At 63.5% G+C, this 19,864-nt stretch overlaps 1 protein-coding gene across 1 annotated transcript in view; it reads left to right on the forward strand.

Annotated features, from left to right (window-relative positions):
* RYR1 (ryanodine receptor 1) overlaps positions 1-19,864 on the forward strand; it is a 97,073-nt gene that overhangs the window by 47,460 nt on the left and 29,749 nt on the right. The window contains 28 exon segments of the mRNA XM_065571867.1: positions 1,843-1,957; positions 3,020-3,152; positions 3,434-3,528; positions 3,814-3,949; positions 4,361-4,547; positions 5,268-5,379; positions 5,459-5,579; positions 6,242-6,411; positions 7,396-7,616; positions 8,255-8,345; positions 8,997-9,137; positions 9,367-9,530; positions 9,900-9,978; positions 10,453-10,542; positions 10,825-10,965; positions 11,575-11,652; positions 11,892-11,967; positions 12,072-12,195; positions 12,517-12,632; positions 13,019-13,086; positions 15,622-15,743; positions 16,200-16,249; positions 16,613-16,673; positions 17,111-17,349; positions 17,719-17,800; positions 18,184-18,314; positions 18,708-19,022; positions 19,413-19,653. Of these exon segments, the coding sequence (XP_065427939.1) occupies positions 1,843-1,957; positions 3,020-3,152; positions 3,434-3,528; positions 3,814-3,949; positions 4,361-4,547; positions 5,268-5,379; positions 5,459-5,579; positions 6,242-6,411; positions 7,396-7,616; positions 8,255-8,345; positions 8,997-9,137; positions 9,367-9,530; positions 9,900-9,978; positions 10,453-10,542; positions 10,825-10,965; positions 11,575-11,652; positions 11,892-11,967; positions 12,072-12,195; positions 12,517-12,632; positions 13,019-13,086; positions 15,622-15,743; positions 16,200-16,249; positions 16,613-16,673; positions 17,111-17,349; positions 17,719-17,800; positions 18,184-18,314; positions 18,708-19,022; positions 19,413-19,653 (3,699 nt within the window).

Below are 19,864 nucleotides of genomic sequence, written 5' to 3' on the forward strand. Positions count from 1 at the left end.
CCGCCTGCCCCTCCAGTCCTGGGGTCCCCTCGCTGCCCACGCCCCGCACCCCCGATCCACAGCCCCCTGCTCTCCCAGCGCTGGAGTCCCCATCCCCATCTCTGCCATAGGGCCTGCCCCACTGTCACGGAGTGTGGGGGGATGCAAGGCCCTGCACCCCCGGCTTCCTGCGATTCACCATGGCTCTCAGCCAGCCAGTAAAGCAGAAGGTTTATTTAGACGACAGGAATACAGTCCAAGACAGGTCTTGCAGGCACAGACAACAGGACCCCCTCAGTTAGGTCCATCTTGGGGTCCCAGGGCACCACAGCCCCCTTGGGAGGTCAGAGCCCTGTCTGCCTCCCAGCCATTCCACCAGCCAGTTCCTGCAACTCTCCCTTCAGCGACCCCTCCCACCGCCTTTGTTCAGTTTCCCGGGCACAAGTGTCACCTGGCCTCTAACCCCTTCCTGGGTTCTCACGTTACATGCTCAGGTATCCTCCCTCGGTCAGTCTCCCATTCCCCAATGCAGACCATCCCAGCCAACCTCCCCACTCAGCATTCAAAGACCACATTAAGAACAGTACCAGTTTGTCACACCCACACTTCCCTGCTCCAGATCGTGAGAGGCCAGAGGAGGACCCCCCTGTGACAATGCGGTTCTGGCGGAACCCAACCGAGAGTGCCAACTCAGGACAAATTGCTAAAACAGGGCGGTTACAGCCCAAGGCTGGGGTTTTTCCACCTCTAAGGCAAACCAAACCAGCCAGACTAGGAGGACTTCGGTCTCATCCCACTGGCTAACCGCAAGTCTCACAAGCAATCTCCTTAGACACTCCAGTTTCCCAGTATTACCACCAGTGCCACACGTTATGGGGACAAATGGTTATGAAAACCAATACCCCAATAAAAGAAAAAGATTCTCCTGATCCCAAAGGACCAAGCCCCAGACCCAGGTCAATATACAAGTCAGATCTTACCCACAAATCACGCTGTCGCCAATCCTTTAGAATCTTAAATCTAAAGGTTTATTCATAAAAGGAAAAAGATCGAGATGAGAGTTAGAATTGGTTAAATGGAATCAATTACATACAGTAATGGCCAAGTTCTTGGTTCAGGCTTGCAGCAGCGATGGAATAAACTGCAGGTTCAAATCAAGTCTCTGGAATACATCCCCAGCTGGGATGGGCCCTCAGTCCTTTGTTCAGAGCTTCAGTTTGTAGCAAAGTTCCTCCAGAGGTAAGAAGCAGGATTGAAGACAAGATGGAGATGAGGCATCAGCCTTATATAGTCTTTTCCAGGTGTAAGAACACCTCCTTGTTCTTACTGTGGAAAATTACAGCAACATGGAGTCTGGAGTCACATGGGCCAGTCCCTGCATACTTTGCTGAGTCTCAAGGCGTATCTGCCTTCTCTCAATGGGTCCATTGTATAGCTGATGGTCCTTAATGGGCCATCAAACAGGCTAGGCAGAGCTAATCTCAGCTTGTCTGGGATGTCACCCAGCAGCATAGCATAAGTTTGCCATACAGACAGTATAGAGCCAATATTCATAACTTCGACTACAAAACTGATACACACATATAGACCGCATAATCATAACCAGTAAACCATAACCTTGTCCTAGACACCCCATTTGACCCCCTTTATACCAGATTTGGGTGCCACTACAGGACCTTGGTTGCAACAATGATCTATACGGTCCCAGTTTATGTCAATAATGTCACCCCCCCCCCCCCCCCCCACACACACACACACACACTCCCTTCACCGGCAACTCAGCCCCCAGCGTGGCTAAAGCCCAGCCCGGTGCCACCCGCTCTGCAGGGTCCATATCCCCCCCGTCCCCTTCTCCCTCTGCAGAAACATCATGAACAACAAAGTCTTCTACCAGCACCCCAACCTGATGCGAGCTCTGGGCATGCACGAGACGGTCATGGAGGTGATGGTCAACGTGCTGGGAGGGGGCGAGTCCAAGGTGAGTGGAGGGTTCACGCAGCCTGACGTCAGGCCAGGTCCTCACGGGACCCCCTGGATAACCCAGGCCAGAGTCCTGCCCCCAAACAATTCCTAGAGCAGATCCTTTCAGAGAACAGCCAGCCCTGGCCTTGGGGTCCCCCTGCTCTGCTGGTGCCCCACACCCCACTGGCCAAGCCCTGGGGTTCCCAGGCTCTGCCGGTGCCCCGCGCCCTGCACCCCCCAGCCCTGGGACCCCCTACCTCACTGCTGGCGCCCCATCCCCCCTGGCCCTGGGGTCCCATGCTCTGCCGGTGCCCCATGCCCTGGGGTCCCCTCACCACTGGCATCCCCTGGTCCTGGAGTCCCCCTGCTTTGCTGCCAGCACCCCCACCCCCGATCCACAGCCCCCTGCTTTCCCAGCCCTGGGCCCCACCCCCAGCTCTGCCATAGGGCCTGCCCCACACCTCCCTGCTCCCTCTGAGCAGTGTCCGATTGTGGGGGAGGGGGGGGAGGGAAGTGTGTGTCGGGGTTGGATGTCCCCTTGAATGCCCAGGCCGTGTGGGGCGTAGCTCAGAAACCGCTGAGCCGAGCATGGCAAAGAACTGAGACCCGGAGCAGAAAACCCCCAGCCTGAAAGAAATGCAACGAATGGGAGTTATTCGACCACCCCAGCTGCAGGACAGGGACTGCACACAATGCACCAAGTTGTATTCAGTAACCAAAGACAGCCCCCTCTGGGGCGGGGCGCGGGGGCTGTTTATACAGGGCCCCCACACTTGGTGCTGAGATGCAGCCACCTCTGGGGCGGGGCGCGGGGGAGGAGGCTCATAGGGAAGAGGCTCTTGTGCCCCCATTGTGGGGGGTGGCAGGGCGGCTCGGAGATGGGGCTGCTGCTGCAGGGTCAAGGGGGCAGGGAGGAGAGAGACTCCCCCTCCCCCCGGCTGTGAGAGCTGCAGAGGGGCGGGTGGGGGAAGGGCCTGTTGCCCCAGAGCAGGGGGGGGGGGGGGGCTGGCTGAGCAGGGATGGGGGAGGAGGGATTTACTGGCATCTCCAACGCCCTGTTGCCCCCTTCTCCCCCCAGGAGATTCGCTTCCCGAAGATGGTCACCAACTGCTGCCGCTTCCTCTGCTACTTCTGCCGCATCAGCCGCCAGAACCAGCGCTCCATGTTCGACCACCTCAGCTACCTGCTGGAGAACAGCGGCATCGGGCTGGGTGAGCTCCCCACAGCCGCTGGCAGTACGGGGCGCAGGACACAGAGCTGGTGGGGTGCGATCTCCGCCAGCAGGGGGCAGCAGGGACACCCCCCCCCCCAGAGCAGGGCTCAGCCCCTCCAGCAGGGGGCAGCGTGACACACACACACATACACACACGCGTACATGTGCAAACGCCAGGCAGCTCTTCGCACGCTGCCCTGCTCACGCCCGGCCCCCTTCCCGAGCCCCCGGGTGCTAACCCCGCTGCCCTCCCCCGGGCGGGCCCCTCTTCTCCCCTAGGCATGCGGGGATCCACGCCCCTGGACGTGGCTGCTGCCTCCGTCATCGACAACAACGAGCTGGCGCTGGCGCTGCAGGAGCAGGACCTGGAGAAGGTGGGGGACGGGGCGGGGCGGGGCGGGGGGCCTGTGGTGATGGGGGGCGAGAGGTTTGCAGGGTAGGGGACAGAGCGCAACTGACCAGGGAGGGAGGCTGAAAGTGACCAGGCTGTTGGGGATGAGGGGGATGCGTGTGTGGGGGCAGGTTTGGAGGGGGGACACATTGTTTCACTGAGCACCATCAGCCCGCTGGCCCTTTCCCTGCGACCCCCGCTCCTTGGCTGCTTGGGGAGGACAAGTACCCCCCGCCCCACGGTCTGCATGCTCCTGCCCCCCCCCCAGGTGGTGATGTACCTGGCGAGTTGCGGCCTGCAGAGCTGCCCCATGCTGCTGGCCAAGGGCTACCCCGACATCGGCTGGAACCCCTGCGGGGGGGAGCGCTACCTGGACTTCCTGCGCTTCGCCGTCTTCGTCAACGGTGAGCCACTGGGCACGGCGGGGATGGGGAGCATCCCTGTATGCGGAGCCCCCTGGCTCGGGGCAGGGCGGGCCATGGGGCAAAGACCCCCCCCCGGCTCAGGGCAGGGTGGGGCCATGGGGCAAAGACCCCCCGGCTCGGGGCAGGGCGGGTCATGGGGCAAAGACACCACCCCCCCACCCCCCCACCCCGGCTCGGGACAGGCCAGGAACGTGTCTCTTGCTAGGTGAGCCTGGCTTGGATTGAAGAGCCCCAGGAGGTGCCAGCCCTCCTGCCCCCCGTTACCTGTCCCCCTCCCTTGGCACCAAGGGGTCCCAGCCAGGTCTCCCCTCCCGGCCAGGGCTCCCCTTTCCTGCATCCACCAGTGAGGCAGGCAGCCGGTCTGAGCGCGGTGCCCTCCCGCCCCTGCAGGCGAGAGCGTGGAGGAGAACGCCAATGTGGTGGTGCGGCTGCTGATCCGCCGGCCCGAGTGCTTCGGGCCTGCCCTGCGCGGCGAGGGCGGCAGCGGGCTGCTGGCCGCCATCGAAGAAGCCATCAAGATCTCGGAGGATCCGGCCCGGGACGGGCCCACCGTGAAGAAGGACCGTCGGCGGGAGCTGTGCGTGCGGGCGCGGATTTGCACGGGCAGTGTCGAGTGTGCGCGTGCGTGTGCACCAGGGCCGTGCCGTGGGCACAGAGCTGTGTGCTGTGCCGCGGGGGTGCACAGACCGTGGTGGACACTGTGTGTTCTGGGTGTGCGGCTGGTTGTGTGTTTGTTTGCACGGTTGATGCGCGGTGCACGTTTGCACCAACCCTTTGTGTGTGCGCACGCAGGTGTGTAGCTGTGAGCACATGGGCAGTGTGTGTGTGTGTGTGGCGTGGTGTGTACCTCGCACTCTGCGTGTGCACAGGGTGTCTGTGTGTGCCCTCCCCGTGTCCCCCACCAGCTACACACATCAGAGCAAACGCTGCCTTGCAGAGCGCCACTCCACGGGGGCTGCCCTGCGTGTCGTCCCGCTCAGCCCCCCGTGGTGAGATCCACCCATCCCTTCCCCGGTCACACCGCCAGCCCTGCATGCTCCCCTCTCCTTGCGCCCCCCTCGGTCTTACCCACCCTCCCTTCCCCGGGCCCCACACACACCGACCCACGGGTGTGTCCTCCAGCATTTGTGTCTTCTCTGCCCGCCCCCCGGATCCCCACCCACACCCTCAACCCTGCCCACGCCAACACCCCAGGCCCCCGTGTGCCCAGCCCAGCGACACGCCCTTCCTCCCTGGTGGGGGCTGGCGGGAGACAGGATCCCGCCCCCTCTCACTCTCGCTCTCTGCGCCCCGACAGGTTCGGGGGGGAGGAGACGCATGAGGAGAACCGAGTGCACCTGGGCAACGCCATCATGTCCTTCTACGCAGCGCTGATCGACCTGCTGGGGCGCTGCGCCCCCGAGATGCATGTAAGCGCCCGGGTGGGGGCGGGGGAGGGCTGGGGGCGCGGGGTGCCAGCTGGGTGACACCTGCGCTCTCTGCCCACAGCTGATTCAGGCCGGGAAGGGCGAGGCGCTGCGGATCCGGGCCATCCTGCGCTCCCTGGTGCCCCTGGACGACCTTGTCGGCATCATCAGCCTTCCGCTTCAGATCCCTGCCTTTGGCAAGGGTACGGGCCTGGGGCCTTTCCCCTCTGGGGGGCGGCGCCCATCGGCCCTGGGCGGGGGGCTGGCTGGTTTGGGGAGACCCGGGGTCTTTCCCCTCTAGGGTATGGCTCCCATCGGCCCTAGGCGGGGGGCTGGCTGGTTCGGGGGGACCCGGGGCCCTTCCCCTTTGGGGGCACCAGCTCCCATCAGCCCTGGGCGGGGGGCTGGCTGGTTTGAGGAGACCCGGGGTCTTTCCCCTCTAGGGTATGGCTCCCATCAACCCAGGGCAGGGGGCTGGCTGGTTCGGGGAGACCCGGGGTCTTTCCTCTCTGGGGTGCAGCTCCCATCGGCCCTGGGCAGGGACTGGCTGGTTTGGGGGGCCCTGGGGCCTTTCCCCTCTGGGGGGCGACTCCCATCGACCTGGGATGGGGGTCTGGCTGGCTTAGGGGGGTGGGGAATGGCCCTTGGGGGCTGGCTCTGGTCTGGCCCTGGGGTGAGGTTGGGACTGGCTGGCTCAGGGGGCGGGAATGGGGAACAGGGCACAGGGCAGGGAAGCCCAGGACCAGCTGGCTGGGGGTGAGGGGCTGATATTCGGGGACCCTGGAGACTCCCATTTTTGGGGGGCCAGGAGGGGCAGGGCAGCGGGACTGAGCCGGTGCCCCCCCCCCCTTGTGTCTGCCCCCAGACGGGAACGTGGTGGAGCCCCGGATGTCGGCCAGCTTCGTGCCGGATCACAAGGCGCCCATGGTGCTGTTCCTGGACCGCGTCTACGGCATCGAGAGCCAGGACTTCCTGCTGCACGTGCTGGAGGTCGGCTTCCTGCCCGACATGCGGGCCGCTGCCTCGCTCGACACCGTGAGTGGGGCAGGGCCGTGGGGCAGCCAGCTGGGATCCCCCCCCCACCACCTGGGGGCAGGGCTGTGGGGCAGCCGACCGGGATTCCCCTGTCACGGACTCACAGGTCGTGCCCACTCTTGGCCCCATGCAGTCCATGGGGGGTGCCCCTTTCAGTGCGACAGCCCTTCTCGGGGGTCCACTCTCTCTCGGGGTTAGGCCCCTCCACCTCCTGGAGCCGCACCTCTCTGAGCCTTAGCACGTCTGTCTCTGCCGTGGGCCCCCTCAGGGAGTCCACTCGCTCTGGACCCCCGGGGCCTCCACCCCCCGAAGGGGACGATGCCCCCTGTTCTCTAGCCCGGAGCGACTCTCAGCCAGCGTAACACAGGAGGGTTTATTGAGTGTTGAACACAGCACAGGAAACTCTCAATGCTTTAGGCCTGGCCTCCCTCAGCCCAGCACATCCCAGTCTCCCCTGCATCTAGGTGGGCTCTGCCTGCTCCCCCTCTCCAGCCCCAAGCCCCCCTGCTCCCAGCTGGGCATCTGAGATCACCGGCCCCAGGCCCCGCCTCTGTCCATTGTCTTCTCTTCAGGTAAACAGGGTCGCCTGGGCCTCCTCTCCCATCTTCTGTCCTCTGGCCCCCTCTGGCTGGAACCGGCTGGTCAGATCACCGGGGTCCCCTCGCCGCAGCCCATTGACCTCCCACTGGCCAGAACCGGCTGTGACTTCCGAGCTGGGCCTGCGGGTCACCCGGTCACCACCCCGTCACCAGGCCATCGGCTGGGGTCCCAAGTTCCCTCTCCGGTCCTCTGTAACCTCGAACTCTCTCTCCCCTCCCTCGTTAAACCAGTAGCACCCAGGGAAACTGAGTCCCACCCCCTCTGCATGCAAACCCTAGGGAAAACAAGAAAATCCCCCATAGGAAACAAGGAAAAACAAGAAACTCCCCCACTTCGTCACATCCCCCCATGCCCCTCCTCTGCTGTAACCTGCCTCCCCCCCAGGCCGCCTTCAGCACGACGGAGATGGCGCTGGCCCTGAACCGGTACCTGTGCTGCGCCGTGCTGCCCCTCGTCACCAAGTGCGCGCCCCTCTTCGCGGGCACCGAGCACCGCGCCATCATGGTGGACTCCATGCTGCACACCATCTACCGGTTGTCCCGCGGGCGCTCCCTCACCAAGGCCCAGCGCGATGTCATCGAGGAGTGTCTCATGGCCCTGTGCCGGTACGGCCCGGCGAGCCCTGGGGCTGGGGCCTGGCCCCTTGGGACATAGGGCCTGGCCACTTGGACCTCTGTCCTGACCCCCATTGGGACACGGCGCCTGGCCCCTTGGACCCCCAGCCTGACCCCAATCGGGGCACTGGACACATGGTTTGGCCCCTCAGACCTCAGGTCTGAGCCCCCTTGGGACACAGGGCTTGGCCCCTCGGACTCCCATCAGGGCATGAGACCTGGCCCCTCTAGGGTGCCCTGTCCTGGTTTTGCTGGACCCAGCTGGGGCCGTGGGACACGAGGCCTTTCCTCGCTAGGGGCCACTGGCTGTGAGTGGAACCAGCTGGGTCTGTGGCACTGCGGCCCCAGCTCCAACCGATGCCAGGTGTTGAGACCCCCATCCACAGCGGAGGCTGTACCGGGCTGCCAGCCCTACTCGGGGCGTCCCCAGCTGTCCCGGCAGGGAGGGCCTTCCTGACCCCCAGCCGCTAGTCAGCTCCCACCCTGAAGCCTGAGGACTGAGGCGCGCCAAGCAGGCACTGCCATTTGCCTTGGGGATACCCTGCAGCGGGAGGTTCCGCAGGTTCATTCACTCCCCTCCAGTGTCTCGGGCAGCATGTCCCGCTGTGAGAGTGGCTCTCTCCCCCCAGGTACATCCGGCCCTCCATGCTACAGCACCTGCTGCGCCGGCTGGTCTTCGACGTGCCCATCCTCAATGAGTTTGCCAAGATGCCCCTGAAGGTGAGGGGTTGGGCGGGGGACACACGCGGGGCTGCTGCGCAGGCCGTGCGCTGGCTTGCTGCTCGGTGGTAGAGAACACTGGGTGGGGGGCACGGCCACAGCTGGGGGGGGGCGTGGGACCGGGCACAGTGGAACAGCTGCTGTCTGGTGGGCAGGGCTGGGCTGTCCTGGCGCATGCCGGGCTGGAGGGGGCGGGGCTGAGATGCTGCCAGGAATGTAACGCGGGGGGGGGCTGCGCTAGCGTGTGCCATGCAATGCGCTGGGTGGGGACGGCTGGCCAGGCCGTGGGGCCCTGGAACGTGCCTTTGTGGGGCCGGCCGCGCCGCGGGGCGCTGGAACACGCCTTTGCGGGGCCGCGGGGCCCTGGAACACGCCTTTGCGGGGCCGCGGGGCCCTGGAACACGCCTTTGCGGGGCCGGCCGGGCCGTGGGGCCCTGGAACGCACCGGGGCGCGGCCGATGAGCTCGCAGTGCAGCAGAGAGCGGGGCACTACCCAGCGACGGCTGCTGTGGGGTCCCCCAGCTTGGGGGGCTGCCCCAGTGCCCAGCGCGCCAGGGGAGGGCGGTGCCCATGGCCGCGATGCCCCCCCCGGGCTGTGTACGGTCTGCGACCCAGCGGGTGCCCCCAGGAACTGTATCCATCCGCCCCCAGCTCCTGAACAACCACTACGAGCGGTGTTGGAAGTATTACTGTCTGCCCACCGGCTGGGCCAGCTACGGGGTGAGCTCCGAGGAGGAGCTGCACCTCACCCGCAAGCTCTTCTGGGGCATCTTCGACTCCCTGGCCCACAAGGTGCGGGGGGGGGGGGGAGTGGGGTACTATTGTGTGATTAGGGGAGACAGGGGTTGGGGACTGGGGGGGCAAGATGGGGGAGGGGTGATAGGGGAGGGGGCTGGAAGGCAGAATGGGAGAGGGAGGATGGGGAGGAGAGGGAGGTCTGGGGGGCAGAACGGGGGAGGGAATGGGGGGGCTGGGGGCAGGGTGCCGGCTGGGCCCCCCTGACCCCGCCCCCCCCCTGCAGAAGTTCAAGGCGGAGCTGTACAAGCTGGCCATGCCCTGCCTGTGTGCCATCGCCGGCGCCCTGCCCCCAGACTACGTGGACGCCAGCTACTCCTCCAAGATGGAGAAGAAGGCCTCCGTGGACGCCGAGGGCAACTTCGACCCCAAGCCCGTTGAGACCCTCAAGTGAGGAGCTCCCAGACTGGGGTCATGGGGGGGCCCTGGGTGGCGTAGTTCCTCCTGCCCCCTGGGAGTGCCCCTCACTCCCGACCCGCAGCCCCCTGCCCCCCCAGCTCTGCTGGTGCCCCTCACTCCCGACCCACAGCCCCCTGCCCCCCCGGCTCTGCCGTTGCCTCTCACTCCCAACCCGCAGTCCCCTGCTGTTCCCGTCCCAGAGCTCTGTGGGGCAGGCACCCCCCTTGGGAGTGCTGGGCTGTGGGGCAGCATTCCTCTGGGATGGAGTTTGCGCCTCCCCAACCCTGCCCCCCCCAAAGCCACGTGTGACCAGGCCCAGCTTGGAAGCTCCCCCCTGAGCACTGCTTCCCCCCCCCACAGCGTCATCATTCCCGAGAAGCTGGACACGTTTATCAACAAATACGCCGAGCACACGCACGAGAAGTGGGCCTTTGACAAGGTACAGGGCCCGCGGCCCACAATGCACTGCTTCCTCCACCGGCCCACAATGCACTGCTTTCCCCACCTGCCCACAAAGCACCCCCTGCCAGCCCACAATGCACTGCTTCCCCTGCCCCTGCCAACCCACAATGCACTGCTTCCCCACTGTTGGTCCAGAATACACTGCTTCTTTCCCGCCTGCCCACAATGCACTGCTTCCCCTGCAGGCCCACAGTGCACTGCTTCTCCTGCCCCTGCTAGACCACAATGCACTGCTTCCCCAATGTGACCTCCCCATGACCCCCTGTGACTCTACCCTTGCTGTGAACCCTCAGGACCCCCTGACCTCCTCGTGACCTCAGTGTGACCTCCCCATGACCCTGTGACCACCCCGTGACCTCCGCCCTCTGTGTGACTTCCCTTGTTACCCCCCAACCCCACCCCCTCTGGGCATGACCCCTGGGGCCAACACCTGGGACCTTTTCTCTGGCAGATACAGAACAACTGGACCTTCGGGGAGACGATCGATGAGGAGGCCAAGACCCACCCCATGCTGCGTCCCTACAAGACCTTCTCTGAAAAGGTACCCGCCCTTCCCCCTCCTGGCCTCAGCCCATTGGCCCCCCCACCTGCACTCCCACACACACTCCAGCCGCCCCCCTGCCAGCCAGACTCCCACAATGCACCTGCCAGGCTGCACAGGTTGGGGACGGAGACCCTGGTTTCCCCCCCCCCATCCCACTCCATCTCCCCAGTGGTGCGGTTCTCAGCCCTCAGTCCAAGGGGGATGTCCTCCCGTCATACTACCCGCCTCCCCCCCCACCCCTGACCAAGCCCTGAGCCAGCAGCCGGCTTGGCCCCGCAGGACAAGGAGATCTACCGCTGGCCCATCAAGGAGTCGCTCAAAGCCATGATCGCCTGGGAGTGGACGGTGGAGAAGCCCCACGAGGGCGAGGAGGAGAAGACAGAGAAGAAGAAGACGCGGAAGATCTCGCAGTCGGCCCAGGTGAGGGCAGCGCGGCTCGTGGGGGGCTCAGGACTCCTGGGTTCTGTCCCGGCTCTAGGAGAGGAGTGGGGTCTAGTGGTTAGAGCAGGGGAAGGGGTTTTTGGGGATCTGGACTCCCCAGCTCTGGGAGGGGAGTTGGGTCCAGTGTCAGAGCAGGGGGCTGAGAGCCAGGACTCCTGGGTTCTCTCCCCAGTTCTGTTATTGGGAGCAGACTCCGTGGGGGGAGGGGAGCACTGAGCTGCCCATCCAGCGAAGCGAGCCCCGCCTAGGGTGGGTTTGTAGGGGGGCGGCTTGGCCTCTATGGCCAGCCTGACACTCTGAGGGCCATCCCCACCCCCTGGAATGAACCTGCAGCCCTCTAGCCCCATGGTGCCTGGAGGCCACAAAGCGTGGGCATTCGGAGCTGGGTGGGCGAGAGCACCAGCCTGTGAACCACAGAGGATCCCCACCAGCCGGGAGCAGTAGAGGGCCCATGACACACAGAGGGAGACGCTCCAGATCCAGCCAGCATGGAGGTGCGATTGGGGGAGGGGAAACGTGGGGCAGTGATGGTACGACCTGCGGGGGGGAGGGAAACAGCCCCTCTGAACTCTAATCCCTCCCCCACAGGCGACCTATGACCCCAGCCACGGCTACAACCCCCAGCCCATCGACCTGTTGGGGGTGACGCTCTCCCGGGAGCTGCAGGTGAGACACGTTCCCCCCGATCTGGGCCCTTTACCCCCCGTGCCAGTGGAGGTCAGGTGGGGGAGGGGTGGGCCGTGGTGGGATTGGTACATCTGGGTGTGCTCCATGGAGCGAAATAGGTCACACTCCCTGGCTGGGTGTGCTCCATGGAGTGAAATAGGTCACACTCCCTGGCTGGGTAGGCCCCATAGTGCCCCATAAGGGGTGAATAGCTCACAATCCCCCCTTCCCCCCCACAGGCCATGGCGGAGCAGCTGGCTGAGAACTATCACAACACCTGGGGGCGTAAGAAGAAGCAGGAGCTGGAGGCCAAAGGTGAGTGTCTCCGCCCCCCCCCCCCCCCCCCCCCCCCGGGGAGCGTCTCTGTCTGCGCCTTCCCCAGCCCAGAGTCTGCCCCCGGCTGACGTCTCTCTCCGCAGGGGGCGGCTCCCACCCGCTGCTGGTGCCCTACGACACGCTGACGGCCAAGGAGAAGGCCCGGGACCGCGAGAAGGCCCAGGAGCTGCTCAAATTCCTACAGATGAACGGCTACGCCGTGACCAGGTGGGGGCGGGGCCCCGCCGGGCGGGGAGAATGACAACGACACCTCTCCATGGCTCACCGCGCTTCTGGGATCCCTGGGCCCCCTTCCCCCCCCCCATCCCATGGGCTGCACGTCAGGCCTCATCCCCATCTCGTGGGGGGGATCACCCCATCGAGTCCATTGCCCCTGGGGGGCCAGACTGTCCCCCTCACCTGTTCCCCCCCCTAAGGGCGGGATTGTCCCCGCCAGTCTATTCCCTTCCCCAGGAGTGGGTCTGTCACTGTCTGTTCCCCCCGGGCTGTGGCGGGAGACGCCAGTGCCCTGACCCTGCTCTCCCACAGGGGGCTGAAGGACATGGAGCTCGACTCCTCTTCCATCGAGAAGCGATTTGCCTACGGCTTCCTGCAGCAACTGCTCAAGTGGATGGACATTTCGCAAGAGTTCATCGCCCACCTGGGTAGGGTGCACACCCCCTGCCATGTGCCCCTGGCTGCCCCCTCCCAGAACCATTGGGACCCACAGCAGCTCGGCCGCACCCTGTGTCTCTGGGGCGGGCAGTAAATCCGGGGATTGGAGCAGGGGCTGGGAGCCAGGACTCCGGGGTTCTGTGCCCAGCTCTGGGAGGGGAGTGGTGTCTAGGGGTTAGAGCAGGGGAATTGGGAGCCAGGACTCCTGGGTTCTCCTGGGTGCTAGCTGCTCCCCAGGGGCTTGGAGGCATCTGCAGAAATATGGAAAAGTTGCCTGAACATATTAAAGCTTGAATCTACCCAGAGTCCCGGGGTTGGGAAGGAGGAAAAATCCCCACAGTCCCCCAGGTGCTCACAGCATCTTGTCTTCTTGCAGAGGCCGTAGTGAGCAGCGGGCGGGTGGAGAAATCGCCCCACGAGCAGGAGATCAAGTTCTTTGCCAAGGTAAGTTTGTCCAAACTGGTCCATCCCCCCTGCAGTCAAAGGGGGGCTCCTCCGGTGGGGAGGGGGTGCCTGAGCCATGGGAGTGTGGAGGAGGGGTTTTGATCCTGGGGAAGGGGTATCTGAGCCGTGGGGGAGTATTAAGTGCTGGAGGCTGGGATATTGTTGCCTTTGTAACGCAGTTCAGGTGGCCTGATGCTTGTGTCCTCGGAGCTCCGGTGTTATTGGCACTAGCAGGTAGCGCAGGTTGCCCGGTGTGTCTGTCCATAAATTGTTGGGCAAAAGTCAACATGGTTTCTGTAAAGGGAAATCATGTCTTACTAGTCTACGGGCACGTCTTCACTACCCGCCAGATCGGCGGGTAGCAATCGATCTATTGGGGATCGACTTATCGCGTCTAGTGAAGACACGATAAAATCAATCCCTGATGGCTCTGCCGTCAACTCTGGAAATTCACCGCGGCAAGAGGCGGAAGCGGAGTCGATGGCGGCGCGGCAGCGGTCGACTCGCCGCTGTCCTCACAGCCAGGTAAGTCAACCTAAAATACGCAACTTCAGCTATGCTATTCACGTAGCTGAAGTTGCGTATCTTAGGTCGACCCCCTCCTCCCCCGTAGTGTAGACCTAGCCTATTAGAGTTCCTTGAAGGGGTCAACAAACATGTGAACAAGGGGAATCCAGTGGACATAGTGTACGTAGATTTCCAGAAAGCCTTTGACAAGGTCCCTCACCAAAGGCTCTTACGTAAATTAAATTGTCATGGGATAAGAGGGAAGATCCTTTCATGGATTGAGAACTGGTTAAAAGACAGGGAACAAAGGGTAGGAATAAATGGTAAATTCTCAGAATGGAGAGGGGTAACTAGTGGTGTTCTCCAAGGGTCAGTCCTCGGACCGATCCTATTCAACTTATTCATAAATGATCTGGAGAAAGGGGTAAACAGTGAAAGTGGCAATGTTTGCAGACGATACTAAACTGCTCAAGATAGTTAAGACCAAAGCAGACTGTGAAGAACTTCACAAAGATCTCACAAAACAAAGTGATCGGGCAACAAAATGGCAAATGACCAAAGCTGACTGTGAAGAACTTCAAAAAGATCTCATAAAACTAAGTGATGGGGCAACAAAATGGCAAATGAAATTTAATGTGGATAAATGTAAAGTAATGCACATTGGGGAAAAATAACCCCAACTATACATACAATATGGTGGGGGCTAATTTAGCTACAACTAATCAGGAAAGAGATCTTGGAGTCATCATGGATAGTTCTCTAAAGACGTCCATGCAGTGTGCAGCGGCAGTCAAAAAAGCAAACAGGATATTAGGAATCATTAAAAAAGGGATAGAGAATAAGACAGAGAATATCTTATTACCCTTATATAAATCCATGGTACGCCCACATCTTGAATACTGTGTACAGATGTGGTCTCCTCATCTCAGAAAAGATATACTGGCATTTGAAAAGTTTCAGAGAAGGGCAACTAAAATGATTAGGGGTTTGGAACGGGTCCCATATGAGGAGAGATTAAAGAGGCTAGGACTTTTCAGCTTGGAAAAGAGGAGACTAAGGGGGAATATGATAGAGGTATATAAAATCATGAGTGGTGTGGTGAAAGTGAATAAGGAAAAAATATTTACTTGTTCCCATAATATAAGAACTAGGGGCCATCAAATGAAATTAATGGGCAGCAGGTTTAAATCAAATAAAAGGAAGTTCTTCTTCACACAGCGCACAGTCAACCTGTGGAACTCCTTGCCTGAGGAGGTTGTGAAGGCTAGGACTATAACAGTGTTTAAAAGAGAACTAGATAAATTCATGGTGGTTAAGTCCATTAATGGCTATTAGCCACGATGGGTAAGGAATGGTGTCCCTAGCCTCTGTTTGTGGAGATGGATGGCAGGAGAGAGATCACTTGATCATTACCTGTTAGGTTCACTCTCTCTGGGGCACCTGGCTTTGGCCACTGTCGGCAGACAGGATACTGGGCTGGATGGACCTTTGATCTGACCCAGTATGGCCGTTCTTATGTTTTTATGTCCTTGGAGCTCCAGTGTTATCGGCACTGGCAGGTAGCGCAGGGTGCCCGGTGCGTCGGTCCTCGGAGCTCCGGTGTTATCGGCACTGGCAGGTAGTGCAGGGTCCCCAGTGCGTCTGTCCTCGGAGCTCCGGTGTTATCGGCACTAGCAGGTAGCGCAGGCTGTCCGGTGTGTCTGTCCTCGGAGCTCCGGTGTTATCGGCACTAGCAGGTAGCGGGGGAAAGGGAGTGAAGCCAGGCTGAGCTAACACCACTGTTACTCTGACTCCCCATCGTCCCCACTCACCCTCCGTCTCCTGGGTGTGGTGCCCGGCTCGGGGTGTGTGTGGGGTGTCTCTTTGTCCCAGGTCACTGTCTGTGCCATGTGTGGGGAGGAGGTCACATTTTCCCCCTGTGGGGGCCCTGACATTCACCCCAGCCCATGAGGGGGTGGGCAGCGGTTAAGGGGTGCTGCCAGCCATGGTGATGTCTCCCCCCTCCACTGAACCACCTCCCCCCCCCAGATCCTGCTGCCTCTCATCAACCAGTACTTCCACAACCACTGCCTCTACTTCCTGTCCACACCCGCCAAGGTGCTGGGCAGCGGGGGCCATGCCTCCAACAAGGAGAAGGAGATGATCACCAGGTAAGTGGGGGGGGGCCTGGGCAGGGGAGGGGGGGCATACCCGGGTGTCACTCTCAGTGCTGCCTGGTCCCCGGTGTGCATTGGACCAGATGCCCCCATCCAGCCACGTGGCAGCCAGAGGCTTAACCCCCTCCCCCACCTCTCTCCCCCGCATGGTGACTCAGAGCTCCAGGTGTGGGGCTTTGCTGGTGCCCCTCACCTCTGACCTGCAGCCCTGCTATCCCAGCCCTGGGCTCCCCCCACCCCAGCTCTGCCAGTGCCTCTCACTCCCAACCTGCAGCCCCCTGCTATCCCACCCTGGGCTCCCTACCCCCAAGTGCTGTTAATGAGGGAGTGATGAGAGCCCCATTGACCCTCCACCCTTCTCTGCCTCCTATCTCTGTCCCGTGTGCACTCGTCCTCTGCAGTGTCTCTCTCTTTCACTCTCTCTTTTCCTCTCTCCCACTCTCCCTTCAGCCTTTTCTGCAAGCTTGCAGCCCTGGTCAGGCACCGGGTCTCTCTGTTCGGTAAGCGCCCCTCGCCGTGGGGCTGGGCTCTCTGGGGGAGGAGGGGGGGCACCTGGCCTTCCCATCGCCCAGCCCTGAGGGACGGGGGCTGGCCTGGGCTGAGCCAAACCCCAGAGGGAGCAGTTGTGACCCATCCCAGATTGCCCTGGGCTCGTCGGGGGCTATCCTGCCCCCCAGTCCCAACCCCTTTCTCCTCCCCCTTGTATCCCTGCCCCCCACGCTGTGGCTCTTCTTCTCTCCCAGTCTGGGCCCAGGCTTGTAGCTAAACAGGTGTCTCTTGGCCCCTTTGCCTGGATCCCCCTGCCCCAGAGGCCTGGATCCCCCCTGCCCCAGTGAGTGCCTGAGCAGGGTCTCTTCCCCCAGGCACGGACGCTGCCGCCGTGGTGAATTGCCTGCACATCCTGGCTCGCTCCTTGGATGCCAGGTGAGCCCCTGGGGCTGGGTCCCCTCCCCGGAGCGTCTGGTGGGGGCAGGATTGGGGCCAGCCAGAGCCATGGCGGGGGGAGAAACTGAGACCTTGAGAGGGGAGCTAAAGAAATAGGAGAGATTTCACTACCCAGAGACAGTACTCAGAACTAGGGACCCCTCGCCTGGCATAGAGATGCGTCCCCTCTGATGTGGGGCATGGGGCAGGTTATACAGGGACCCCTCGCCTGGCACGGAGTTGCGTCCCCTTTGGGGTGGGGCGCGGGGCTGGTTGCACAGTGACCCCTCGCCAACGTGGAGATGCGTCCCCTCTGGGGTGGGGCGCGGGGCAGGTTACACAGGGACCCCTCGCCCGGTGCGGAGATGCGTCCCCTCTGGGGTGGGGCGCAGGGCAGGTTACACAGGGACCCCGCGGTTGAGCCACTCTTGCGGCAGGACGGTGATGAAGTCAGGGCCAGAGATCGTCAAGGCCGGGCTGCGCTCGTTCTTCGAGAGCGCCTCGGAGGACATCGAGAAGATGGTGGAGAACCTCAAGCTGGGCAAGGTGTCGCAGTCCCGCACCCAGGTGAAGGGCGTGGCGCAGAACATCAACTACACCACGGTGGTGCTGCTGCCCGTGCTCACCTCCCTCTTCGAACACATCGCCCAGCACCAGTTCGGGGACGACGTCATCCGTAAGGGGGAGCTGGGGCCTCAGGGAGGGGGGAGCCATAGGGGCGGGGGGGGTGGGAGCACCAGGGAGTGGGGGGTGCTAGTGGGCACCAGGGGCAGAGGGAGGGACTGGGGATTGGGGACGGGGGGTGCCAGGGAGGGGGGCAGGGAATTTGGAGGGGTGCCAGGGGTGGGGCCGGACCCCCATGGCCCAGCAGGAGTTGGCAGCCCAGGCCCCACACAGTCCACGTAACCGGCACCAAGTGGCAGCGCTAGGCGCCTCCCCACCCCACACGGGGGCCACCCCAGCCGCAGGGCCGCCGTTTCCATGGTGAATCACCGCCAAGAGCTAGGCAATGCCCCCCCCTCTGATCTGCCCCCTCTTCCCCCAGTGGACGACGTCCAAGTCTCCTGCTACCGGACCCTGTGTAGCATCTACTCCTTGGGCACCACCAGGAACCCCTACGTGGAGCGGTGAGTTGGGGGGCTGGGGCGTGGGGGATCGGAGGGGAGGGCTCAGGGGTGATGGGGCTGGGGTCGGAGGGGAGGGCGCAGAGGCAATGGAGCCGGAGGGGGTCAGAGGGGAGGGCGCAGGGGCGATGGAGCCGGGGAGAGTCAGAGGGGAGGGCGCAGGGCCCATGGAGCTGGGGGGGTCAGAGGGGAGGGCACAGGGGCCGTGGAGCCAGGGGGAGTCGGAGGGGAGGGCGCTGGGGCCATGGAGCTGGGGGTGGGGTCGGAGGGGAGGGCGCCGGGGGGGGTCGGAGGGGAGGGCGCAAGGCCGATGGAGCCGGGGTGGGGGACAGAGCCAGGCCGGGGCTGAGTGTCCAGCTGAAGTGTCTCTGATTCCCCCTCCCCAGGCAGCGCCCTGCCCTGGGCGAGTGCCTGGCCCGGTTGGCAGCCGCGATGCCCGTGGCCTTCCTGGAGCCGCATCTGAACATGCACAACCCATTCTCCGTCTACACCACCAAGTCGCCGCGGGAGCGCGCCAGTGAGTCCCCCCCCGCCCCGTCAACCCCCCCCCGCCCCGTCGGCCCCCCATGCCTGTCAGCCCCCAGTGCCCCCGTGGGCTCCCCGCACCCCGTCAGCTCCCACACACCCCATCGGCCCCCCACGCCTGTCGGCCCACCACAGACACAGGGGTGGCCCCCCCTGTGTCTGCGGTTTGGGGGTTCTCCTTGGGACGGGCCCCAGAGCCCAAAGGGCCCCGCGCTCTGTGGCTCCATCCCCCCTTGGGGATGTCACTGGGTCCCAGGAATTCCCAGGGGACCCCCCCCCCCATAGGGATTCCCCTGTAACTCCGCCCGCTCCGTGGGATCCCCGGGTAGCGCTCCCTCCCCATGGGGCGTCCCTGGGGCTGCCCCCTCACGCCTGCCCCCTACAGTCCTCGGGCTGCCCAGCTGCGTGGAGGAGATGTGTCCCGACATCCCGGAGCTGGAGCGGCTCATGAAGGAGATCAGCGGGCTGGCGGAGTCGGGCGCCCGCTACACCGAGATGCCGCACGTCATCGAGGTCACGCTGCCCATGCTTTGCAACTACCTGCCCCGCTGGTGGGAGCGGGGCCCCGAGACCGTCCCCCAGGGGCCCTGGTGCACCCAGGTGACCTCCGAGCACCTCAACACCCTGCTGGGCAACATCCTCCGCATCATCGTCAACAACCTGGGCATTGACGAGGCCTCCTGGATGAAGAGGCTGGCAGGTACCGGGGGAGGGGCAGGGGCTTGGGGGGGGGCACCAGATCAGACCCAGGGGACTGGCTGGCTCAGGGGGGTGAGGAATGGGACACGGGGCCTTTCCCCTTGTGGGGGCGCCAGCTCTGATCCGGGGGACGGGGGCTGGCTGGCTCAGGAGGGCAGGGAATGAGGTGCAGGGCCTTTCCCCTTCAAGGGGTGCTGGCTCCCATGTGGGGGGCTGACTGGTTCGGGGTGGGGGGCGGTGAATGGCACAAGAGGCCTTTCTCCTCTAGGGGGCACCAGCTCCAATCCAGCCCTGCAGGGGGGCAGGGAAGGGGCGCAGGACCTTTCCCCTCTGATCCAGCCCCGGGGGGAAACCGGCTGACTGGCTCACCCCTGCCCCGCTTCCCACCCAGTCTTCGCCCAGCCCATCGTGAGCAAGGCGCGGCCCGAGCTGCTGCGCTCGCATTTCATCCCCACCATGGATAAGCTGAAGAAGCGCTCGGGGAAGGTGGTGGCCGAGGAGGAGCAGCTGCGGCTGGAGGCCAAGACCGAGTCGGAGGACGCGGAGCTGCTGATCCGGGACGAGTTCTCGGTGCTCTGCCGGGACCTGTACGCCCTCTACCCGCTGCTCATCCGCTACGTGGACAACAACAGGTGGGCGGGGCCTGGGCGGGAAAGCCACGGCAGGGGGCGGGGCCTGGCCTGGGAGAGCCACGGCAGGAGGTGGGGCCTGCTGTGTCTGCCACAGGAAGGGGCAGGGCCTGGCCAGGGCAGGCCATGGAAGGGGGCGGGGCCTGCTTCAGGGGCCATGTGAGGAGGCGGGGCCCAGCCTGGGGGAGCCACGCCCCCTCAGAACTCCAGCAGC

Source organism: Chrysemys picta, chromosome 17 (genome assembly GCF_011386835.1).
Source record: "Chrysemys picta bellii isolate R12L10 chromosome 17, ASM1138683v2, whole genome shotgun sequence".
NCBI lineage: Eukaryota > Metazoa > Chordata > Testudines > Emydidae > Chrysemys > Chrysemys picta.